General features: G+C 36.7%; 1 protein-coding gene, 1 long non-coding RNA gene and 1 pseudogene across 14 annotated transcripts; all 3 read left to right on the top strand.

Moving 5' to 3' along the window:
* The first annotated feature begins 12644 nt into the window (after nt 1-12644).
* Nucleotides 12645-13016, top strand: LOC147516771 (uncharacterized). Its single transcript, XM_086593371.1, has one exon. The coding sequence runs from the start codon at nt 12645-12647 to the stop codon at nt 13014-13016; it is 372 nt and encodes a 123-aa protein (XP_086449497.1).
* A 1026-nt stretch (nt 13017-14042) lies between these two features.
* LOC147516770 (pentatricopeptide repeat-containing protein At3g49170, chloroplastic pseudogene) lies at nt 14043-18498 on the top strand (annotated as a pseudogene). Of its 4 annotated transcripts, none has more exons than XR_015211151.1 (6): nt 14043-16788; nt 16898-17181; nt 17280-17414; nt 17532-17768; nt 17909-17973; nt 18163-18498. The product of XR_015211151.1 is annotated as a pentatricopeptide repeat-containing protein At3g49170, chloroplastic pseudogene, transcript variant X4 (transcript). The 4 variants fall into 4 exon arrangements; XR_015211150.1 differs by having other exon boundaries at nt 18118-18498; XR_015211148.1 differs by having other exon boundaries at nt 17909-18022.
* Nucleotides 18499-19001: 503 nt separating this feature from the next.
* Nucleotides 19002-22597, top strand: LOC147516769 (uncharacterized). Of its 9 annotated transcripts, none has more exons than XR_015211138.1 (5): nt 19002-19177; nt 19774-19852; nt 21619-21858; nt 21957-22145; nt 22223-22597. It is a non-coding gene; the product is annotated as an uncharacterized LOC147516769 (long non-coding RNA). The 9 variants fall into 9 exon arrangements; XR_015211142.1 differs by having other exon boundaries at nt 19758-19852; XR_015211139.1 differs by having other exon boundaries at nt 19749-19852.
* Nucleotides 22598-25954: the final 3357 nt, after the last annotated feature.

The raw sequence follows: 25954 nt of genomic DNA, 5'->3' as shown, positions 1-25954 counted from the left end.
ATTGACTGGAGGTATCAACTCCACTCTCCTTTGTCTTATTCCAAAAATGAAAAATGCTTTAAATGTTAGTGATTTTAGACCTATCGCCTGCTGTAATGTTATATACAAATGTGTATCAAAGGTACTAACAAACAGGTTGAAGACATGCATTCCATCATTAATCTCAAGCTCTCAATCGGCATTCATCCCGGGGAGATCTATTCAGGACAACCTCCTCCTTGCCTATGAACTTCTCAGAGGATACACAAGGAAGAAAGGGCAGAAAAGATGTGCAATTAAGCTTGACATCAAGAAAGCTTATGACTCAGTCTCATGGCAAGCACTTGAAGCTATTCTACAGAAATTCAAATTTCCCCCAGTGTTTATTGAATGGTTGAACATGTGTTATGCATCCCCTGTCTTCTCTGTGATGGTAAATGGGACACCGGAAGGGTACTTTCAAGGGAGACGAGGGCTTCGATAAGGTGACCCAGTTTCACCTTATATGTTCGTGCTTATTATGGAAGTTTTGAGTTTGATGCTCCAGCAAGGGCTTCAGGAAAATAAGATACAAGCCCACTCAAAATGTAAAAACTCGGCTATCTTCTCACCCGCCGCAGATGATGTGCTCCTCTTTTGCAAAGGAAACATGGAGTCAATCCTAGCAATCAAGGATAGCCTAGACTCCTTCGCTCAAGCAACGGGCCTCCAATTGAGCAATGAGAAGACCACTATCTTAACAGGGGGTATGACTGAAGAGGAAGGGGAAGTATTAGCAGCTGTAATGAACATCTCCTTAGTCTCTCCACCAGTTACATACCTAGGCCTTCCCCTTACAGCATCAAGACTGGGTATAAGGGACTGCTTGCCTCTCATTGAAAAGATCACGAGTCGAATATCGAACTGGAAGAATAAAGATTTGAATAGAGCAGGCAGAGTACAACTAGTGAAGTCTGTCCTATCCTCTTTTCAAACATACTGGGCAAAGACCTTTGTTTTGCCTAAAGCAGTTTTGGAAAAGGTGGGTAAGATATGCAACAGATTTATCTGGGCAGGACCAAACATGGCAAAAAAGATGCACCACTCGAGTCATGCTACTCTCAGGAAGGAAAAGGAACAAGGGGGACTTGGGTTGATAGACCCAAAACTATGGAATCAAGCAGCATACTGTGGACTAGTCTTCAAACTGGTACAGAGGTCAGAGAATTTGTGGGTGAAGTGGACATGGGAACATCACATCAGGCAAAATCATTTTTGGACAATGAAGATACCTCGGACTGCTCCCGGTCCGGAGAGGGATCTTTGAAGCACCGCGGAAGTCTCATGGAAATATGTGAGGTATGTCATTGCAAATGGAAATGCGACAAGTTTCTGGCACGACCCCTGGTGCTCGAGCCCTCTCTATCTAAATCAACAAGCCAAAACACTGCTAGCTGGCACAGTCAATCTAGAAGCGAGAGTAGTTGATGTAATCTCGGATGGCTGTTGGTCGAGGACTATTACAGAGTTACCTGAAAGCGAGTGAAGAAATGGACCATGGGAACCGAGATAAATTCCTTCATAAGTTGGGACGTCATTTGGACTCCGACAAGTTCTGGAAACTTCTCAATCTCCAAATTTTATGCAAAGACTCAAAGATGTGCGAACCAAAGTCAAGTGGTACAAGATAGTATGGGGCAAGCTTTCAGTTCCTAAACATTCCTTTACAATGTGGCAATTATTCTCAGGGGCCCTTCCTACACAAAACAGACTGAAGGTAAAGAAGGTGATTCAACGTTCTCGATGCTGCTTATGTGATGGCCACGAGGAGAGCTCGGCCCACTTATTCTTTGACTGCTGGTATTCAAACTAGTGTGGCAAGGTATGAAAAAAGCAATGGGATTATCGAATCGGTTCGCAGCTCACATGCCGAGTGGTGGTACGACTCATGCACCTCTCAGAGAACAAATACAACTACAACCGGTTATAAAGTGATATATGCGGCAGTTCGAGGCAATATGGAATGAGAGGAACTGGAGATTGAAGAAGCAACGGTATAGAACTTCGATGATGTCGAGTTCGAAATTTGAATAGAATGAAAATCTACTTGGGGAAGAAACCGGAGACGGTGAAAGAAGATGCAAGATCGAGAGCTGCCTGCCTGCTGAATTTGGGTATTGGAGCTAAGTTCAAACAAAAGGAGGAGAAGTGGGTGCGATGGCAGAAATCAGAAAAGGATATCCCTACTCTTAACTCGATGGGTCTCGCGAGGGTGGGAGAGCAGGTTATGGAGGAGCCTTGAGAGATAGTAATGGAGAGGTGCGACTTTCATATAGTGGAAGTTCAACAAGATGTCGGGCTTTTATACCGTGAGCTGCTTGGGGGTCTAGAAAGGGCTTGAAGGTGCGAGGGAACTAAACGTCTGAGAGAGTTGAAGTCCGGTCGGATTCTATGAGAGTGATCCACATTATGAACAAGACAGAGGAACCACCGTGGTAATCTTGAGAAACTTGGTGGCACAAATATGGGTCATGAGAGCTTAATTTTGATGAAGTAATCTTTAAGCATATATTTAGAGAAGGAAATCAGGTGGCTGATTATTTATCAAAAGTTAATAGGTCCTTGTGTAATGATATTTTGTTCTTTATTCCCCCCATGGATCAAAAACTCAATGTACTGATCAAAGGGGATAAGGAAGGAAAACTGTATTTGCGTTCTTGAGTATATAAAAGGTTGGGGCATCCGTAACCCCTAGCTAAAAAAAAAAAAAAAAAAGCTATTTCATTTTTCAACCATTATTTCCTTACCCATATCAATATCTGATGATCATGAGTTTGAGAAATATGATGAAGAGCATAAAATAGAAGATAAATACCTATACAAATACGAAAATTCGTTCTATTAGTTGGCGCTGATTGATGAATCCAGTTAGCAGTGTCAAAACCAAGAAAAAGTAAATTCCATGAAAGAAAAAAATCAAAGTTATAAACTCCAAAAATAAAATCAAATCAAATGGAGTAGAAAAGCCAAAAAGGTCGAAGTATGGAACAATTTTGAAACAGAAGAACACTAGGTTTTCTCCAATAATTATTTGAAGACTCTATTTTTTCTAACTCATTATTTTGTTATCCCTTCCATTCCTTCTAAACCACTTCCTAAACCCCGTAATACATAATACAAGTGCTCTAGCTCAATTAGGAATAGGTTAGTATGATAGTAAATGGTATATGTGATTGATCGACCTCGACTTCCTTGGATGTCATTGAGATGTGAGGAAATGTGTGCCCAACACACTAGAGTAAGCAAACCTTGAGTGAAAAATATGAGAGAATTTGTGTTTCAACACATACTTCTAAGCACCCAAAAGTGTAGTTTTAAACCCTTAATAGTATTACATTTAGGCCAATTACATTTATAATAAATAAGAGTTAGTATTGTTTACGTGTTTTTGTGTATTTCAGGTCTTGAAGTTGTTTATGTGATTAAAGACGTCATTTTGCATGGAAAACGAGTCAAGATAATTGCTAGAAGATTTCTATGTTTAAAGCCCAAGAATCAAGAAGAAAAAGCATTTTCAAGCCCAGTCAAAGCTAGGAAGTCAAAGTCAATTTGGGTAGGAAAATGACAAAAAACCGTTAGAACTTCAAATGGACATATCTTTGGATTCGGGCCTCAGAATTGGGCCTACTATATGTCAAAACGACCGGCTCGGAACGAGATTTCTAATGGTTCTAGGTTTGACCTAATCAGAGCTAAAAAAAAATTGGGCAAAAAGAGCACTGAAGTATTTTCTAGCAGCATTGGCTCTTTTAGACTTAACCTAATAGACTTTGGGCTCACATTAGAGGCCCAAAGTCTAACCTCCAGCCTATGCACAAAAATATGACCTAATCCTCTCCTATATAAAGAGAATTAAGGCTAAACTTAACACACTTCACCTCCTCATTACTTTAGTAGTAATTAGGGTTCTCTCTCTCTCCTTCATTAGTTTAGTTTAGGTTTATTTAATTAGTTTGTAATGTAGCCTCCATTAAACCCCATCAATAAAACTTTGTTTATTCAATTCTTCTCTTTATTTTAATGTCTTCTTATTATTGTTTTAGTTTAATTAATCCAATGACACAATGCTAAAACCTCCATTAGAGGGGGTTAATGAAGCTACGTGAGGATGATAGCTAATTATTTATAGTTATTGTTTAAGTTCATCGTTGTGAGATTCTAGAGATATAACTCATAACGGTGAACTAGATTAGAAACCCCATCAAAGATATTTGTGGGGGTGTTAATCTCTCATGCTAGTGAAACCATGATTAGAGATAACTTGATATTCACTAGGGATTAAACAAACAATTCAACAACTAGATTAATAGTCAATCGAATTACGTGGTGGATTACCCCTCTCTATATCCTTCTCATATCAAATAAATCACTGTTTTAGCATCTTAAATTTACTGTTTTTATCATATATTACTCTCTCATTAGTGAAATAGTTTAGTTTAGTCTAGATTCGTATTTAAGTATGTAAGGAACAAGAGTGGATCGAACATGATTACTCCTATATATCAACATGTTTAGAGAGTAGTTTAATATCTTGATAATCACTATTTTTCCCAACCTTTAATTACTATCTTTCAATCTAATAATAATTTAATTACAGTTATCACATACCTGTGAGAACCTACTTAATGACACTTTCCAAAGGATCCAGAAACGGCCATGCCTTGTACATTTCATTGTAAAGTTCATTGCATGTATATGCATATGTAGATATTTTGATTATTGTACATTTATTAACGTAGGTTTTAAAGGAATTAATCATCGTTCCCTGCTAGTGAGATGTATAGATATCTGATATCTAATTTATAGAACAAGCCTTTGTTGCTGAGTCGTTGTAGTATATGTGAAATTTGTGGGTATATTCTCTGGAAAACTCTCACGAGGCTATAACTTGTCTACTAGGGAATTCCTAGTGGTTTAAGGCCTTGTTGCATACGGTCAATGCAAGTGCACTCTGCGAAATGAGAATTACTTAGAACTACACATTTTTGGCTATTTATCTGTTTTAGTGTATCTTCTTTGCCTGAGGATGATATGAGTCCAAAACTATAGTTTTAACCCCTTAATAACATTATATATAGACCAATTATGTCTATAATAAATAAGAGTTAGTACTGTTTACGTACTTTTGTGTATTTTAGGTCTTGGGATCAATTATGTGAAGAAATATGTCACTTTTGCAAGAGAAAGGAGCAAAGGTTGGTTGCTAAGAAGTTTTATGGTTAAAGCCCAAGTTTCAAAGAGAAAAAGTCATTTTAAAGACCAGCCAAAGTTGAAAAGTCAAAGTCAACACGGACAGAAATAGAGCATAAAAGTCAACATAACTTTCGTAGGCCGTATCTTTGGGCTTAAAGAGCTTTCTAATGGTCCAGACCTTGATCCAATCAAAGAAATAAAAGTGGACAAAAAAGCTGTTACAGTAATTTCTAACATAGAAACCCTTTCTGAACTTAAGTAATTAGGTTTTGGGCTTGATTTAGTGGCCCAAAACATAGCTCTAAAGTTCATGCACAAAATTGTAAACCTAGCCCTCTCCTATATAAAGATGACTAAGGCAAAACTCTAAGGACGGTCACCCCTTAGTTAATTAATTAATCTATCAATCACCCATTAGTTAATTAGTCTCTTGTCTCTTAGTTTTTCTTTTAGTAAATCTAGTTTATGTTATTTAGCCTAGCCACCATTAATAAAATCCGAGTTCATTATATTCTTCTATCATGTCTTCTTATTCTTATTCTTTTATTTATGATAGTCCCATGATTCATAGCTAAACCTCCATTAGAGGGGTTTGATTGAAGCTTTGATGAAGACTTGATATGTTAGTATAGAATTATTGTTTTAAGAGTTTCAATTCTAGAGGGTAGTTCATTCACCATGAGAATAGGTTTAAAATTCCTCTCATGCTAATTATTAGTCGGTTAGAGATGCCATGAATAATTAGGGATAAAAAAGACCTAACCTTTATGTTGAACCTTGTGTGGAAACATAAAGAATAGGGTTGCAATAAAAATCTATACTAGCATGTTAGGGATTAATCAAGGTGGATATCAAATCTCCCTAATCCCCTCTTCTCTTATTCACATATTCGTATTTAATTGCCATAGTATAATTTAGAATATCTTAATTAGCTATTCCTACATATTAGTCTTATTAAACATTACTCTCATTAATATTGTTGAATTGTTTAAGTCAGTGAAATTATTACATTCTAAGCAATTACGAGTGGAACAAATCTTTACTCAAGTTATTGCTTGATAATTGAGAGTAAAACTTTGATCTAAACTTAGAATAATATAGTTTACTTATTCCTAGCAATAGCATAATTAGTTCAGATTTGGTAAACACCTTATTTTAAGATTATCATAGGACAAGCAAAATGATGTCTGGGGGTAGTTTGTTAAGCACCCAAAACTGTAATATAAACCATGTAAAGACATAACATTTTGGTTAAATATGTGTTTAATAAATGTAAATTAATTATATTTTCGTGTTTTTACAAGTTTCGGAATTCAAACGACAAAATACAAGCCAAACCTGCGTTTTAGCACATAATACGGTCGAATAAAGATTGGTCTTGAAATCTTCCGTCTCAGCTGTTTAAAGCTCACAGATGCCAAAACAAAGCTCATGGACTCAACGGGCCAGAACAGGTTAATAGTACCAAAAAGTCAACCAAATTCCGGAGCTCATATCTTCTTATTATGAACTCCAAATTCTGCAAGTGACCTGCCCAAAAGATCAGTGCAACATGCTCTATCCAATGCCAGATTTTGCAAAAAGTCAACTTTCAGGTCTCGCTGGTAAAAGCTACGGGTCCCACCATAGGAATGGGCCCCACCATATAAAGAGCCATGAAACAAGTCAAAAGAACAAACTTAAGCCCTTGAGCCAGCCAAATGAGTCATTTTCGGGTCAAGACTTGGTCAAACTGACCTAAAATAGCCAAATAATTAGGAGAAAGTTCAAATGGCGACATCTTCCGTCTCCTAACTCTGATTGAAGCAGATGACCTGTCAAAAAAAACTCTACGCAACGGTATATTGTTTCTACAAAATGGACATATGGTTTGAAATCAGAGATAAAACCAAGCACGTCACTATTCATCAAAGACGACGTAGATATTTTAGATTTTTTATTATTTAACTTTTTGTAAAGTCAAAAGATGAATAGTTACGAATAATGTTGAATAGTATCAAATAGTGATTACTATTCTATAAAGTCAAAAGGTTGAATAGTGATCAAATCTCAGTCGTTGGATAAGATTTTCGAGATTCGATCACGATCGTCCATTCAACTATAAATAGAAGGGTCTAGTTTTAGTTTTTCTCATTAAATGGTTAGCATTCAATCATAGGATTTAGAGTAGTTTATCGATGTTCTAGTGTAATGAAGAATTTAATTTCTAATTTTTAACTAAAATGTTTTTAATTCAGTTCTATTTTCTATTAATTAGAATAACACTTTAGTCCTGTGATCTTGGAGCAAAAACTCTGCCCGAGTGAGGATTATCTCCGTTAGAGAGGGTGTTTCGATAATTATAACGATTATGAATCGAGTAAGTTCACCCAGAGATAGGGTTCTGAATCGATTACACGCTTTAATAATGCTCGTTCAGAGATGAAGAGTCGTTATTAGGATCAAAAATTGAGACTAACTCTTTTAATGGAAATATGATTCGCTCAAACTGATTTTCTATCTCCGAAATCAAAATTTATTTTATTTTATTTTCATCATTTTCTCACCTACATTCACTTTCTCAAATTTATGTGATCATATTAGTTTTGTTTATAAATAACGTTTTGCAATTTTATTGAAATGTGGACGAAATGACAAACTCGACCGCTGTTTTACAATCAGATCAAGAAGCATGGGGGTGTATGCTTAAGTATGATTGTTTTGGATGGGAGTAGTGGGTTGTATCCTTTGGCATTTTACATTTGCATAGCTGAAGATATTGAGAGTTGGACAAAGTTTCTGGGTATCATTGCTCTATATATCATGAGGCATGAAAAGCCACTTACCATCATTTCAGATAGGCAAAAAGGTTTGAGCAATGCAATCCAAGTTGTGTTACCCAATTGTCATCAGAGGTTTTGTTTCAAGCATATGGTAAAGAATATGAAGAGAAAGTATAGGGGTTTGGAGTTGGAATTATGGGATGCAGCAAAATAGTTTTCATTTGTATAGTAGACAAAGAAAAAGGAAATCATTAAGAATGAAGATGCAGGGGCACATGATTGGCTAATGCTTGAGAATCCAAGTATGTGGGCAAGATCACACTTTGACACAACAGCAAAATTAGACTATCTGTCCAATAATTTCACTGAGGCTTGGAACAATTACATTTTGGATGCTAGAGACAAGCCTGTTGCAAAGATGATTTCAAAGATTTTGATGTTGCAAATGAAGATTCTGTACCAAAGAAAGCTGAAATCTGAGTTATGGGAGGATGATGAGTTAGTACCTAGGGTAAATGAGTTAATCAACAAGAGGTGTGAAGATATCAAAGATTATGATATAACTGGTTCAGATAATAACAAGTTGTGCGTATTATGGAATGCTACACATTAGTGGACAATTGATCTAGAGAGACAGGAATGCACTTGCAATGAATGGCAAGTGACTGGGATTCCTTGCATTCATGTTGTATGTGTTTTCCAACCTAGAAGGTTGTTATGGAAAAAGTAAGGTTTACATATCTTTATTTATGTTTTATGTACTTAACACATATTTTATTGCTTATTATGTTGCATGTACTTGATGGCAGCTTTTGTAGTCTATATCTACATGTTAAAGCTTATAAACAAGCATGTGCTAACCATATAGCTCCAATTGAGCCTAAAGATGATTGGGAGAAGGTGGGTGCTTGTAATTACATAAGTATAGATTCACTATATGTGTTAGACATATAAGATGCTAACTCATTATATTTGTATAGCTTTCACCAGCTAAGTATGTATTTCCACCCATTAGGCAGAGACAACCTGGAAGGCCAAGAGTTAATAGGAGAAGAGGAGAGGATGAGAATGCAAACACAACAAGGTGTGGAAAATGTGGAGAATTTGGGCACAATGCAAGAAGTTGTTGTTCAGTCTTTCGTGTGTATACGAAGTTTAATTAGATCATATACACGCTCAAACGCAACTCAATCAAATACCTTACTCACGTGCACGTTGGAATACACTTCGAGCAAGGGTTTTGTTCCACTCCTAAAGTCTAGAACTTTTTAGTTTCTTCACTGGAATCATTACACTAGGGAACTCGTGAGAGGGATTTTCTTGGTTATTATTCGAACTACTCTACTGTGTTACTTGAAGTTCAAGTACTAAAACTTACAAAAACTGATTTTCTTAACACAAAAGAGATAGAGAGAAAGAAGGGTGGAGAGTTAATTCGACTCATGTTAACTATTTCCATAATTAAGAAGCCTAAATCATGCTGTCTCTAACATGTTTTTGATTCATAGACAAACCCAAAATGAGTTAAGACGTCGATCCCTAACAACATGAACCTATCTCTAAGCCAATCTTGCTAGCATGAGGGGTTGAACTGATATTTCATCTCTAAAATACCCCTGGATGCACCAAAGGGTCGCGCGGGAGACTAGCCTCAGTGTCACCTGAGTTGGGTCGCGCACGCGACCTTATCTAGAGCTCCAGGCTCCAATCTTGGACGATCACTATCATTTTGTGCAGGATGTTAAATACAACATAAGTCCTAAGCAATGATCTAGGACTCCTCAACCGGAGTTTGATCTTCACATGAGCGTCATTAACTCTCTCCCAAGGAGGGTTTTAGCTCATGATCCTTAGAATCTATGAATTACAAAGAATTAAATTGATAGAACTAAAAGACAATAACAAGGAGAATCATAATTTTACAAGAAAGTACTTTTGTGGAAACTAGTACAAAGTTTAATTACAACTTAAAACTAGAAAATGTAAACTTTCTAACTTCGGAGCAAAATGAAAACTAAAAATAACTAAGGAGTCAAAAGTTGTGTCTTGCCAATGAAGACTCCCTTTTAAATCAAGAGATTGTTTCCTTTCTCTTTTGCCCCGCGTGAACTCAACTATCCCATTAATGCTCCCTTTTGATTTTTTCTTCAATCAAGACTTTTGGCACATTTAATTTCAACTCTTACCATCCAACTAATCAAGATTTTGTGATTCCTAATTAATTCTGTGCCACCTATCAATACTTTTGTGCCAAAATGCTTGACTTGTGTGGAAGTTTGACGTGTGAGCTTAATCACCAAATTTTGTGGGTTCGCATAGTTGGCCCACGTGCTTTGTCCAGTGGCAGGTTTGAAAGTAAATGTCTACAAAATATGGCCTAAGATAGAGCTTGTTGCACTGATCATACTGATGGTTCACTTGCCGGATTTGTAGTCCAGACTCAAAAGATATGGGCTTCAGAAGTTTGATGTTTTCCGGTACGTTGATCCTGTTCTGACCTGGAACTGTCATGTTTGAGTCCCCAGGCTTTAGTCGGGCTTCACTGAGCTTCATGAAGTTTTAGATATTGATGTGTCTTCAAAGTTGATTTGAATGTGGTTCATCCTAGATTGTTTAGAGTTTGAATGTGAGAGTCGAAGAAGAAGGAAGGTAGACTCTTAATGTAGAACTTGAGCTTTTAGCTAATGAAGAACATGAAACTTAAATTGTTTAAGATTGAAATGACATGAAAACATTGAAAGAAAGTATTGAAATGAAGATTGAAACAAAAACAACAAAGTAAGATTGATTGATTGATTGAAATAAGCAAAAATAACAAGATTAAAATGAAAAGAAATGAAGAACAATAAAGTAAAGACTTGAAAATGTAAAATACTAGAAATTAAATCCTACAAACCAATTAGTTTGGACCCTAAATGCAATGGATACCTTCTCTGTCCCTAACTTTTAGATTATATACCCTCACTTTATGCCTTTTACTTATTTGCCCTTCTCCATTACAATTGAGACACCTCACGTTTCACTTTATGCTTTTGATTTTCCTTTTGATTTTTGATTTCTTCTTGACCAAGGTAGGTTTTGGAGAATGCCATATTTTGAGATAAGGGCCTCCATCTCTGGTCTTATGATTTGAGGGCTTTGACCTTTGATTGTGACTTTTGACTTTGACCGTTGACTTTGACTTTTTAGCACTTTTTCATAGCAACTTCTGGTCTTCATAATATGCGTGATTAAAGCTCCTTTTGGTGCTAAGACATAGCTTTTATGATAAGTGGTCTGAAATTCTCTGTAACCTAAAAAAGGCAATAAAAGTTATGAGTTGTCTTTTCATTAAACGTAAGAAGGGTTGTAATGCAGTAATATAAGGATAATAAAATGCACATTTGGGAGTTGATCACTTCACGTGGGCTAAATCAGAATGCTTCATGTAGACACACTATTCTGTGCATAAATACTGGCTTTATCCTCATTTTTATGTTCATCGCGAAAACCAGTAGAAGCACAAAAATATAATTAATTCATTATTATTAAACACATAATTAACCAAAATGTTATGTCTATACAGGGTTTTATATTAAAGTTTTAGGTGTTATTAGTTGTCAAGGAGGAGTTGTGGGTGGTAATGATGCAATTAAGGCTGCAACTAGAAATGGTGAAAATTTGGAACCAACTAGGGGTACTACAACTAGAGGCAGACCCAGAAAACCAAGACAAAGAGCAATGAGAAATCATTTTCTTGCAAGACCTCTAAACCAAGAAGGTGAACAAGTTCTTGTAGATGGTGAACAAGCAGTTAGGGGTGGGGGTAGAGGTAGAGGCAGGGGAAGGGGTAGGAGAGGATAAGAGATAGGAGATGTTGCTAGTGATGAACCTTATATTGATGATGTTGCATCTAAGGGAAGAGGAAGAGTGCAAATTGATGTTGATGAAGCTTCTACTGGTAATGTGGCACCTAGGGGAAGGGTACAATGGGAAGAGGAAGAGGGCAAATTGATGTTGACGAAGTTTCTACTGCTAATGTGGCACCTAGGGGAAGGGGTGGAAGAGGGGTGGAAGAGGAACTAGAGGGAGAGAAAGAGGAACTAGAGGGAGGGGAAAAGGACTTGCTAATGTTGATGTACCTATTGAAATACCATTGAGTGTTCTCAACCACCAATGACTCAAACTCAACTAACCCCTCCACTGCCATCTACTGTTAGACCCCAACTGGTTATACTTGCAGCACCAACTTTACCAGAAGAATCAAGAAGGACAAGGTCAAGGAAGTTATAAGTGCTTCTGGTTATTCCTTTTTTTTTTTTTTTTTTTTTTTTTCGTAAACACTATGGTTTGATGTTGGTTTTTGTTATTGCTTTGGATGTGTAGACAAAATATTTTGTAGGTACCCATATTTTGGTTGTTAAGTTGGATGTTATGTTGCTACATTTTAATTGTTTTGCTTGGCTTTGAATGGTGATTATGATATGATGTTAAATGTTGTTGCCACTTTTTGGTTGTTGGTTTGATTACTTAATGTTGTATTGAATGCTTGTAACAGTTGCAGGTACTCTATTAGTGCTAGTGCTATGTTAATGCAAGAGTCTAGTTAAGGCCAACACAGATGGTTCGGCCTTACGAAACCCAGGCAATGGGGGTGCGGGAATTATCTTCATAAACTACAAGGTGGAAATTATGGGTGTCTTAGTACAAGGCCTAGGAGTAACTACAAACTATGAGGCAGAAAGCTTGGCAATGATTTTGGCTACTGAAACTACTGTGGATAAAGGCTGGCACAAACTCTGGATTGAGAGTGACTCAATGGCTGTAGTTCTTGCATTCAAAGGAGGTGAAGTTCCATGGTGGCTGAGAGCAAGATGGTATAGAGCCTCGAATCTTATCAACTGGAAAATCTCACATACACTTAGAGAAGCTAATTTTGGAGCAGATGTGGCAGCAAAACATGGATCGACTTTGAGTAGAGGAGTTTTCTTTTGGAGTCCCAATAGATCTCCTTTCATTAAGTCATTAGAATGTCCTCACCGGACTTACTACAGATTTGATTAGGAATTGTTCTTAGAGTCTGTTGTAATCACATTTTGTCAGAGTTGTATCCTTTATAATATATTATTAATAAAATATCCTACTTGCATGCAAAAAAAAAAATGTTAATGCAAGAGTCAGACAATGATAAAAGACCATTTTTCATTCCATTACTTTCCCAATATCAATTTTCTTACAAGTTCACTCACATCATTGACAGATCCTTCAATTTGCATGTTAACGGGTCCAAAAATAGTCAGTTTTAGCTTCCAACCATCAATCATTTATTCTACTTGTGTTTTTGTGTCAGTTGGAAATGATTTATCAACCCAGACAAAACCTTTGCATTTAATTAGGTCATCCATTGCAAGAAAGAAACTTTTTATCCTTAGAGTTCTCTTGAGCACTCCAATACAGCTTCATCTTCTGTGGGCACCCATTAACTCATGGACAGTTCAACCATGGACAATCAAGCTTCCAATGACCAAGCTCCCTGCATTCAAAATATTTTCATGTATTCTAATGAACCTGAAATGGTAAAAGTTAATTATTTATAAACAACCCCCAATTTTAGCTAAAACATTTGAATCCCCCCAACACATTCACAAACCAGTTAATGAGAAGAATGATGAAGAAGATACTTCAAGATGAGAAGTACCACTAACTAACCTTGTCGTGAACGTTGTTTGTATTTGACTCTGACGCTTCGCCACCACCCATTTTCCTCATCTTATGCATAAATTTGTAACTTGATTTTGGTTTTTTATTTAGGACAGAAGATTTGGAGTGGGGGAATATATATAGAGCTAATAGAAGAGAGATATAGAGGAGAGAGAATAAAATAAAGTCAAGATGACCAATGAACTCAATGTAATGGTGAAAGGGTAGAGTTTTCAATAAAGAAAATATGGATGTTAGAGAAACAGAACCGGGACAGATGGGGTAATTATGTGTGAGTTGCCAAATCACTCGTTACAAAGAGTGTACCAAATTTTGGGGGGTTTTATCTTAACTAAAAAACCCATATTTTTTGGCTAAATCTATGGTGCGCAGTTCGTATGGTATGCTATCAAATCTGGGCCACTCATACCAAGGGGTGCGTGTGTATTGCATGGCAAAAGTACTGATCCAAAGGCCCACATTACCTGCGCACCATACATCTTGCGCACTGAAGACATGCTCATATTTTTTACATCGCCTGACTTTGAATTCTCTTCAGGCACTTCCTCTTATTCGTTTGGCGCGTTTGTTGTGGTATATTATATATATATATAGACGTATAGTAGTTACTACTTTGTAGTGCCTGCTTTATTGTTATTATGAGATCTCTACTCAAAACTTCAAATACAATTCATAATGCATCAAACATCCAAACAACTTCATATCTCACACCTACAAAACTCAACACTATACTCAAGAAAACCATAGAAACTAAAAACATTAGCCATGCAAAACAAATACATGCACAAATAATCACAAACAACTACACGTCCCTTCCTTTTGTTCTCAACCACCTCATCAACTTATATGCTAAATGTAATCATTTTAATCAAAGTCTTATATTATTTTCCGATACTCGGAACGTAACTAAAAATGTTGTTACGTGGACTTCTGTTATTACACAGTCGTCTCGTTTTCATAGACCCTATGAAGCTTTAAAGTTTTTTAATCAAATGAGGGTAGATGGAATATATCCAAATCAATATACATTTTCTGCTATATTACCTTGTTGTGCAGACACTGGGGTTATAGCTCATGGTGAGCAGATTCATTCTTTGATATATAAGGATGGGTTTGAATCAGATTTGTTTGTAGGTAGTGCATTGGTTAATATGTATGCAAAGTGTTGTGATATGGAGTTGGGAATGAGAGTGTTTGATGAAATGCCTGAGAGGAATCTTGTTTCTTGGAATTCAATGATTGTGGGGTTCTCTCAAAATAAGTTGTATGATCTGGCAGTTGAGTTTTTCAGAGATGTTATTAAAGAAAGTTTGATATCTCCTGACCAAGTTAGTTTTTCTAGTGCATTAAGCGCGTGTGGGAATACAGGTTGGTTGGTTTTTGGAAAGCAGGTTCATGGGGTTGCGGTTAAGTATGGATTGGTGGGATTAGCTTATGTGCAGAATTCGATTTTGGACATGTATAGTAAATGTGGTTCTTTTGACGATGCTGTGAACTTGTTTAGTACCATGGAAGATAGAGATGTAATAGCGTGGAATGTTATATCAATGGGGTGTGTTCATAACGATTGTTATGAAGAAGCTTGTAACTATTTCTGGTTTATGATTCGTGAAGGAATATCACCTGATGAAGCTTCGTTCTCAACTGCCTTGCATGCTTCTGCGAATCTTGCAGCACTAGATCAAGGAATTTTGATACATGGCCAGATAATTAAATATGGGTTCATTGAGAATGTGTGTGTGTGCAGCCCATTGATAACAATGTATGCGAGATGTGGGTGTTTGACTGATGCCAATCGAGTTTTTGAAGAGATTGAGAATAGAAATGTGGTGTGTTGGACAGCTTTAATTGCAGCCTACCATCAGCATGGCATTGGAGACCGAGTAATTGAATTGTTTGAGGAGATGCTAGCTGAAGGGACGGATCCTGATTATATTACCTATGTAAGTGTTCTTTCAGCATGTAGCCATTCAAAGCGTGTAAAAGAGGGGTTTCACTACTTCAATTCTATGAGTAATGTGCATAAGATGAAACCTGGGCCCGAACATTATTCTTGCATGGTTGATATGCTCAGCCGAGCTGGTCTATTGTATGAAGCAAAGGAGTTTATCGAATCGATGCCTATAAAGCCGGATCCGTCAGTGTGGGGAGCTTTACTTGGAGCTTGCAGGAACTATAATAATCTTGAGATGGCGAAGGAAGTTGCTGAGAGGCTTTTTGAGATTGAACCCAACAACTCTGGGAATTATGTGCTTCTTTCTAATATCTATACACATTATGGAAGGTTGGAAGAAGCAGATGAGATAAGGAGAAGGATGGGGGTTAACCGGGTAAGGAAAGACCGTGGATGTAGTTGGATTGACATCAAGAACAAAACCTATGTGTTCACGGTTCACGATAAATCACATCCTCAAACTGTTCAGATTTATGAGATGTTGGGGAAATTGGCTGAACTAGTGAAGAAGAAAGGTTATGTTGCGGAAACCCAACTTGCAGTGAGTAGCAAAGAAGAACACAAGGAACAAAACTTGTGGTACCACAGTGAGAAACTAGCTCTTGCATTTGGACTTCTGAGCCTGCCAGTTGGTGTCCCAATTAGAATTAAAAAGAATCTGAGGAGTTGTGTTGATTGCCATACAGTTATCAAGTTGGCTTCAGAAATATTCAATAGAGAGATTATTGTCCGTGATATCAATCGGTATCACAGATTTTCTGGTGGCTTATGTTCTTGTGGGGACTATTGGTAAAGAGTAGCTGAAGATACACGATCCCTGAGTCCAAAGTTCTTCTGTTGTGATGAAGTATCTCAATCAACTGGTAAACGGGATCCAGAGTTGTTGCACTACTTTACTGAACTTCAAGTTTTTAATTTAGAAATTGTCATCTTGAACTACATAGTAGATGTGGCAAAGATAAAGATGAACAAATGACCCAAGAAATTGAATACTCAATTAGGCAATTAGCCTTTGGAGAGTGTTACTCATAACTGCAATGGTCCCAAAATAAGGAGAAATGCGTGGATGCACTTTTGCCAAATGTTTATGTTTGAAAAATTAGAAAATGTGATGGATCTTAAGACTACAGGAAGACGAAAACTTAACCATTTGATCTTCAGGTATGTACATTGTTCTTTTTAAAAGTAGTAGAATTTTCAGAAAACTTGTTGGTGTTTTATGGAGTACCTCTTTGTTTTATTGCTGTTTTCTAACTTACATGGGTTGCAGATTATTTAGGTACTGCCCACCATGAATTTCACTTCACCATCCCATTACTGAAATGGAAATCAAGTCACTGTGCTTCTTATGTCTCGTAAAATTTGATGTGACATTGTGACAACCATCCACACCAGCACTCCTATGCTTCTGATTTCTTGCAAAATCAAGTCTCCAAGAGCGAAGGTAACATATACGGAGAAGGCTCTGATGAGATATTTGGTCGGTAAGATTTTCAGAGGCATCAGCAAGGAGGAGTTCCATCGGCCATCGCTAGGCATGCTGCAAGGTTAAAAGTATGTTTCTTCATGATGCTTGGTTAAACTTGACACAGTTAGCTGCATATGTTCAAGTATAGATGATACAAAATGTTTTTCTCCTTCTTAAATTACAGACGAAGGCTCTCCATCACTATGATTGCTTCAGAACCAACAATTCAACCTCTGCTTAGGGCCTAGAAGCTCGGGTACCATTCTTAGACAAAGAATGTACTAATGTTGCAATGGTTATGGACCCCGAGTGGATAATGGTATTGCCTAGAAGCTGCATTCCTGCAAGACTAGCTCGAGTTTTCTAAATTCAGTTGTTATTACTTTTTAACTTATTCCAAGTGGGGTACTGTCTTATTATCGCTGATTTGCTTCAGATTAAACGGGATTAATGACATACCGAGAAGTGGGTACTCAGGAGGGCTTATGATGTTGTGGACCATCCCTACCTGCCAAAGATCTGCTTGATTGTCATAATGTCATCCTTACTGAACTAGTATTATTAGTTTCTGGATAACAGTAGTATGTTTCTGACATTTCTGTTGGTTGTTCTGAAGCACATTGGTGTTGGATGTAGTTGAATTGGTGGCCTCAAGGCCCATGCTGCAGAACATGTAATCTCAATCTGCCTCTTTGCGCTTGTCTAAATCTCTAAATCTCTAAGTTTTTTTTTTTTTTTTTGCCTACGGACAGTAGAATGCTTATAGCAGCTGTCCGTTGATGAATCTCAAATGCCATTTTCTTTTGGTTCTAGGCTGCAGCTAAAAGGATGCACAATGCCAGGCAAATTTTCCACACGGTACACCTGCTAGAGAGAAGGTAACTTCTACTGAATGATCTTTGAGAGGTTATCTCTACACTTCTACAGGTAATCCATGTAGAGTTTACGATTGTTGTCAGATTATTGCTAAAACATAGAAAACTCGTAGATAAAATCTGGTCTTCCATTGTATTGCTATGCAGAACTCAGAAAAAGTAACTCACAAGTGGCGCAAATGTTGCTTGCAGCGCAGCCCAGGCAGTCAAGTGCGACACTTCTTGTTCAAATAATCTGGCCCCTTCAGGCAGGGATGCAGTAGGTGTACATGATTCGCTGATGAAGAACGAGTGTCTGCTCCTCTTCACCATGCTAAGATTATTTAAAATGTACCCCAAGAATGGTTGATGTAGTTGCTCCACGCACTGGGATCCAAACCTAGCAATACTCTTAAATGGGAACCTTACTTTATAGGGATTTGAATTCAAAGCCATATTATGTTAGGACTTCTGTTAGTCCCTTATAAGCACGAAAGAATATGTATAAATTCGTATATAAATTAATAAGAATCTTTTTTCTCTCCGCTGCATAGCATTGTGGAACCTTGTGCCCATCGATTAAAAACATTTCCGTGTTGTTCTGTGTAAACCAATGCATGGCCATCAATCTGATATTCAGATATTTGTGTTCTATTGATGGAAGGCCACATATCATTCTTTTTACCACTCATAATCAATGCATGCGCCCCACCCCCAATTATCCCCTCTCCAGTACAGGTTTTTTGTCATTGTAAATTTGTAACAACCAATACCATTCTTGCTGTGCAAGTCTGAGCTTCTGAAAGGAACAAATGATTCAATTTACTAACTATGACTGGCAGATTATTAAGAATATTAAAGCAAATGTGATTTTATGCCTTTATGGTGATGATTGAGAAAGAGCCGTCTAATGGTACAATAGTTGAGACGACCCAATTGAGCAATTGGGCCATGCTTGTAGACTGATCCAATGGGCATGTGCATGAGCTTGGGGATAGCGCTTCTCAGCCACACGTAGAGCGAGGGTAAAACTGGAACATTAGAGAACAAGTTGCCCCAAACAAGTTAACGAAACGAAAAATTTTAAAAATAAAACCATAGAAAGAAAATATACACGAAAATTTCCGCTTTAGCGTTAGTTTCGTTTAGTGTTCTTACCCATTCTCAAATCCCTAATTCCAATCATCGAGTGTTATTGCCACATCAACCCACAATCTGTTCGCAAAAGGTACTCTCTCTCTCCCTCTATCTCTTTTTAACCCAAATTCTTTACGAATCAGTTGATTTTTTTAGTTTTGTGGCAATTAGTTAAACTTACTGTTTCAGTAGATTTCTTTTAGAAACAATGAGTTTGATTGGGGATTGTTTGGTTTAAGATTTCATTTTGGTTTAAGCATTAGTTGGTTGTTGGGATTGGGGGTTTGTTTATGTTATGTGTGCATAATCTAGAATCATAGGTCTAATGTCTATAGTCCTGTTTAGTTAGTTGGTTAGTTTCCTTCATTTTAGGCATTATCTCGTAAGTAGGTTAGTGGTTAGTTATTAAGTAGCTAGTACTATAAATTGTAGTGTATCTCATCTACTACAAATGGAGAGAAGTATATTATTGTAGTTTGCACTTGTGTGTGGATTAGGAAGTCAAAGGTTGCTCAATAAGCCTTAATATTATGTGTTTTTGATACAATCACTTCTAGATTGTATCAATTTCCATTGGATATTCTGTGGTAGATGTTGGGTTGCGCGTTGATATAGAAACCCTATATATTTGATTGATTGTTGGCCTTTGGTTTTAATAATAGCGATTCTAGAGTGTGTTGGATTCAGGACTCTTGATTCAAGACTTTGCGGGGCAGTATACACGCACCTTTTGCTGATAGGAGGGCCTAGAGATTCGAGAGTACAGGTACAACCTGCGTACTCTAGATTTTGCATTTTAATAATTGTTGTTTATTTCTTTTTTGGTTAATATTACTCATCATAGTTTATTGTTTTTCCAAAATCTAGATGCTCTATTGATATATATTGTTTTCTTCAAGAAAAGTAGAAAGGATTAAAAGTTACGTATAGCTTTTTTTTTTTTTTTTGTTTTTTCTTCCAGTTCTATCATCAGTTCATCACCAAATCACTGTTGAGTATTAGTGAATATAACTCGAACATTACTTCTTCCAGTTCCTCAAATGAGTATGTCAAGTTGTGTATTTACTTTGAAGCAGTCATGATCTAGACCAATCATAGTCTTATCTAGTTATGTCCTTGTTTTGGCCTTCAGTAGGACAGAACAACGATTTAAACAAGTAGTGATAGCTTAGCATTATCTACTAGAAAAACTGGAAGAATGAGTGAACAAGTTGTCAAACAAGTTAACAAAAAAAACAAGAAAAAAAAAAAGGTTTCCACTTTAGGGCTACTTTCGTTCCCCCTTCGGTCAAACAGAAAATCCAACCGTTCACTTCAATTTTGGCGGCATTCTTTAATCAATTTCACCATGTGCATAGTAGAAGCTCTATAAAAATATCATCATCTCTTTCTTTCTTTTCTTTACACTCTCTTGTCTCAAATCCCTAATTCCAATCATCGAGTTTTAAGAGGGGTTCAGCACGACAGGTATTAGATTTATTGGTTTCAAGTTAGTTAGTTTTAAATCGACAGGCCTAATTTTTTATTTCATTTGTTTTCAGTATTTCAATATAGTATATAGTATTTATCTGAGTTTCTTCTGGAGATCCGTGTATTTGATGTTTATATGCAAATTAATGCCATAATCTCGGTATAAACACAAGTTATAGTATAAATGGATTTGGACACACATTGAGAAGAAAGCAGTATCAATCAAGGTACATGGGTTATTGGACTGCTTGTATGCATAGGTTAAGGCACTAACTATGAATGAATATAGAAATAAATGTTTAGGTTTATGGGATGTCAATTGGAAACCTGTGTGCATGCTACATTTGTACTCTCCTCTTGGCCAATGGTAGACGCCTAGACGAAGGGGGATGGAGTCATGGGATGACATTTCTGACAGAGAAACAGTGTTCTCAGATGATTTGTAATTGAAATTAGGAATGTAATGCGTGTTTGTAATTGAAATTGTCACGGCAATGTTTGAATTAGCAAACTAACTTTGTACTAAAGGTTGAGTTGTTACGTCTTCATTTTTCAATTACTTTCATTTGCATTTCTAGCATGCTACCGGCTGCATCTGGGTCGCAGGGGCTAGGAGAGCCTAGATCCAGTACCTTGCCATGCAACACACCCTCACCTTTTGCTGGTGGAGGGCCCAGATGGCATGCGTACCCATAAACAGGCGTACTCTAGATTTTGTCTACTTTTATATTATTAGCAAACTAATAATATATGCATGTTTAGTAATAATTTTTGTTCGTTCTTTCTCGGTTCATACTTTTATCCATCCTTCTTGTCATATTAGTTGATTTTACTTATCCTTAAATAATTTTGTTAGTTTTGTCTCAGTTCATAATTTTATTCATGATTGTTGTCATATTAATTGATTACTGTATAGTGGTTCGTTTGGTCTTGTAAATACATATGAAGGTTGTTAGTCATTGTTAATCTGTTTCTATATCAGCTGGCAAAAACATCCTGGATAAGGTTGGTCACGATCTCTTTGTGCCATTTGTTTAATAAAGTCTGTTTTTTTCCCCTCAGTTTTACCACTACTACTTTCCTCTACCCACAACACCAACGTACCACTTCTAGTTGTTTGCTCTTCCGCTTTCAGATGTTAATTTCAATAATTGATTTTGATATTAGTGAGTTAGATTTATTTATTTAATTTTACTAGGGTTTGATTTTTAAGATGTTATTGTCGTCTTGACGCATTCATGTTTACACGTATCAAGAAGCAACGACAATCCAGGTTGGCAGTACTACAACTGCCCCAATTGGGTGAGCCATTTTCGTTTATTGTTACTAATTTGAGTTATTGAAAAATTATATATTGGATTCTAACGGGTGATTTTAACATGTAATTTGGGTTATTTTAGAAGCCTGGGACGCTTAAATCTTCAAATAAATCCCAAAAATCAAGTTGTGATTTTTTCGTATGGGCCGACGAAGCCGTGTTATGTCCGTGTGGAGGTGGTCTTTGTAAGGTATTTGGTGTGACTGGGAATGGAAAAAACAAAAAACGACGATATTGTATTTGCCCAAGATCAATTGTGTATGACAGAATTGTAAGAAATAAATTGTGTATCATTTTATTTTTATTTCTTATTAAACATGTTTATCTAATTGGGTTGTAAACTTCCAGCATTTAACTACAGGATCAATCAAAAGGTTGTAGGTTTGTCTATTGGGTTGATAGTAGAACACCAATCTCAGAACAAGGTTCTAGTTCACGTCTGAACCCCCATTTCTACATCTGAAAGGCGTCTACGTATTCGAGAAGCGATTGATTGTACGGTACAGAACACCTTGGCTGCTGAACTTTGTGTTGCACATGAAAGTGCTAGTGCATGCCGCGACCTATTACTGCAACTTCGTGATTTAGAATTGGACAAGTAATTAACTATGCGTATTTGGTGAAATGTTTGTCATTGGATGACAATAACTTGTTGGAATTGTGTGTCTTCGGAATACTGAATTGTTGGAATTATTTGTCTTTGGAATGCCATGACTTGTTGAATTTATGTCTTAGAATTACCATGTCTCTGATTTTGTATGACAGGAAGCCTAGTTTAGAGGCATCCCCACGTAGATACATTGATCTTTCTTACATGTTGCAGACAACGAATGACAGGTCTGTATTATACATTGTCTGTATCATCCTTACTTCGGCAGACCAAAGTGCTTGACCCCATCAAGTTTGACATGTTAAGCTAGTATCAAGTTTGATGAGGTTAAATATCAAACTAGTTACTAGCTTAATATCAAGTTTAGAGTATTTAGTTAGTGTTTGACATTGTCAAATACTTGTTAAATATATGATATATCTCAGTTTTTGGGGTACACGATATATTGCTCGAATTTGATATTTTGGTCCTTGCCCCAAACTTCAAAGTTCCAAACAAAGGCAGCATAAACTAAATTTAATTTAGTATAGTACAACATCCTATTTTATTTGAAAAAATAAATAGACCAATTTGACATCTATTTAGAGTTTAATTAGATTTAGAAGTCTAGTTTCATTCCTTATTAATCAAGTATGGCTTGGATATCTATATATATAAAGAGGTCATTGTAGCTTATTCCATTCAACAGAAGAGCTTCTAGCTCAATTGGTTATGTACATCTCTCCTCATGGGAGATAGAGGTTGCAAGTTCGAATCCCACCAAATGTTGGTTGGGATTTCTTTCTTGTGTAATTATGTGATGGGCCTTTGGGCTAGGGTATTGGCGAGAGCCTTCGGGCTAGGTTCCCTTAAGGGTTGATGAGGCATCGGGCAACATATGCCCTCGGGCTTATAGTCCTTCAATGTTACAACATTGCAAACATCGTTGAATTTGAATTTGACATTTGAATTTGACGTCGAATTCGAATTCGAATTTGACATTTGAATCTGAATTTGATGTTGAATTTGAATTTGGCATTAGAATTTGAATTAATGGTACATACTATATACCATCCATTATTATAAACGACCTCGGACGATCGTTTGGCTCTATAGTCCAGCGATCTGAGCAGGTCGTTAAGGCCAGTTTCTTCTGTACCGCCAAATATGGATGTTACATACTATATACCCATTATATGGAATGATACATACCATATACCATCTTTGCGAGCACCATTATCACTAGGTTCTCACTATTCTTACCGAAACTTTTGGACTGCCAAAGTAAGAATGATACATATTATATACCATCCATTATTATAAACGGCCCTGGAAGATCGTTTGGCTCTATAGTCCAGTGATCTGAGCAGGTCGTTAAGGCCAGTTTCTTCTGTACCACCAAATAAGGATGGTACATACTATATACCATCCATTATATGGAATGCTACATACCATATACCATCCTTGTGAGAACCATTATCACTAGGTTCTCACCATTCTTATTGGAACTTTTGGACTGCCAAAGTAAGGATGATACATACTATATACCATCCCTTATTATAAACGACCCCATAAGATCGTTTGGCTCTATAATCCAGCGAACTGAGCAGGTTGTTAAGGCCAGTTTCGTCTCCCAAAGTATGGATGGTACATACTATATACCATCCATTATATGGAATGCTACATACCATATACCATCCTGTTGAGCAACTAAGAATGCCGCAGTGAATAAAAGTCCAAAATCTATTACAACAATCATGGTAGTTTAAAGAAATGATCTTAAGACTGCTTATGTAAACTTGATCTAGTAACTCTAATTTTCTTTTCTGATGGATTAGGAAAAGTGGTAATTTCTGAGCTCATTAGTTGTGTACAAATTTTGGATTATGTAAATGGGCTCCAAAGCATGCCGGTATTGGTCCTCAACCTGTGAGGACCTATGAAGTTGTCAATCCTTTAAGAGCAGTTAAATACAGGGACCAAAATATCGAATTCGAGCAATATATTGTGTACTCCAAAAACTGAGATATATCGGATATATTGATATATTAGTGGATATATATCCTTCTGTTGACCGGCTAAAATTTTGTTTTCTATGTCGATAAATTGGAAATATCATTGATTATATCATAAATATCGTTGATATACTAATAAAAATCGGCCTAAAATTGGTCAAAGTCAACAATTTATATCGGATATATAGTATAAATCGGTCGATATATATCAATATATCATAAATTGTGATATATATCGGGTAAAAAAAATTCTATATTCGGTGGAATCTCGATGGTATTTTGGGCCCTGGTTTATATATCGAAAATATGGAAGGGTTGTCACCGAAAAAAAAAGAGCACAAAAGAAAGCGAAAATAGAAAATTTCATGAGTTTCCTTACGAAATGTAACAAATCGAAAACTGCCATAGCATGTGCATTGCACATGTATTTTGCTCCCCCCCCCCCCCCCACCAGGTTTAAACCAAACCAAAATCTTACGGGACAAGCTTCTATTTAGTCCAACCCTACTACAAAACTCACACTATAAATTCCATGTTCATGTTTTCCAAATAGTTTTATATTTGCCCGCGTTCCATCTTCTTTTGAAACCAGTTAGAAGGTTGCAATATTCAAAAACAAAACTTTCATTCAATCAAATTAAGTTCTTGAACAGAAATGGATAAAAACAAAAGAGCAAGTGCAACTTTGGAGATGGGAAAGAGTGTCGTGGAGAGAAATCCAAACGTGAGGATGAAGATGTGTCCTAAAGTAGATAAATTACAGAAACCATCCGCTTCTAAATCTACCAAAGCACCCACTTATAAATCTCCAAAATCATCTCATCGGTCACAGGTAAAATCTCTTATAAACTTGTTTTATTAAACTTTGAAGATTTTGTTGCATATTTGGGTTGTTTTTTTAAACTTTGAATATTTTGTTGCATATATGGGTTAAAATTTTATATAAATTTCACAAAATCCAACTTGAAATGCCATGTTCAGGAAAGAGATATATGTGTGTTTGGTCTGCGCAAAGGAATCAAATAGCATATGTTAGAGTGTTAGACCCTTGCGTTATTTTCCTAACATTTCACAGCACATCCAAAAGGTGGTTCTAGATAAGAAATTTTGATTGGACTGCTCCACTATGCTACTTAGTTGACCTTCCGAGATTGCCAATAGGGCTATGGGCTTCCTTTCGAATATACATAGAATTTAGGCCACTTATTTGGCACACTCAATGCAGAATGTAGAAGTACATTGAACTCCCTTGAAGGGCATCCAGCAACTGGGTGTGCATGATTTTGATCACTCTCCCTTTTTGTGTCGGTCTTCCTTTTGAAAGGAAGGTTCATAGGCACTCAAACTTAATTGACAAGCGGAAAATACAATTTGCAATTCCTTAGGCAAATAGTCACGCGGTAGTTACTTCTCACAAACCAGTAACAATTATACATTTGGCCTTCTATTAATGGACTTAGCAGCCATGAAGATTTT

This window comes from Coptis chinensis, chromosome 2, assembly GCF_015680905.1.
Source record: "Coptis chinensis isolate HL-2020 chromosome 2, ASM1568090v1, whole genome shotgun sequence".
NCBI classification, from domain to species: Eukaryota; Viridiplantae; Streptophyta; class Magnoliopsida; order Ranunculales; family Ranunculaceae; genus Coptis; species Coptis chinensis.
The sequence above is the reverse complement of the archived record's forward strand: the minus strand, read 5'-3'. Positions and strand labels throughout refer to the sequence as shown.

Bases quoted from the DNA above. Each gene is read 5' to 3' on its own strand.
- LOC147516771 (XM_086593371.1), top strand. From the start codon at position 12,645: ATGGGTGTCTTAGTACAAGGCCTAGGAGTAACTACAAACTATGAGGCA.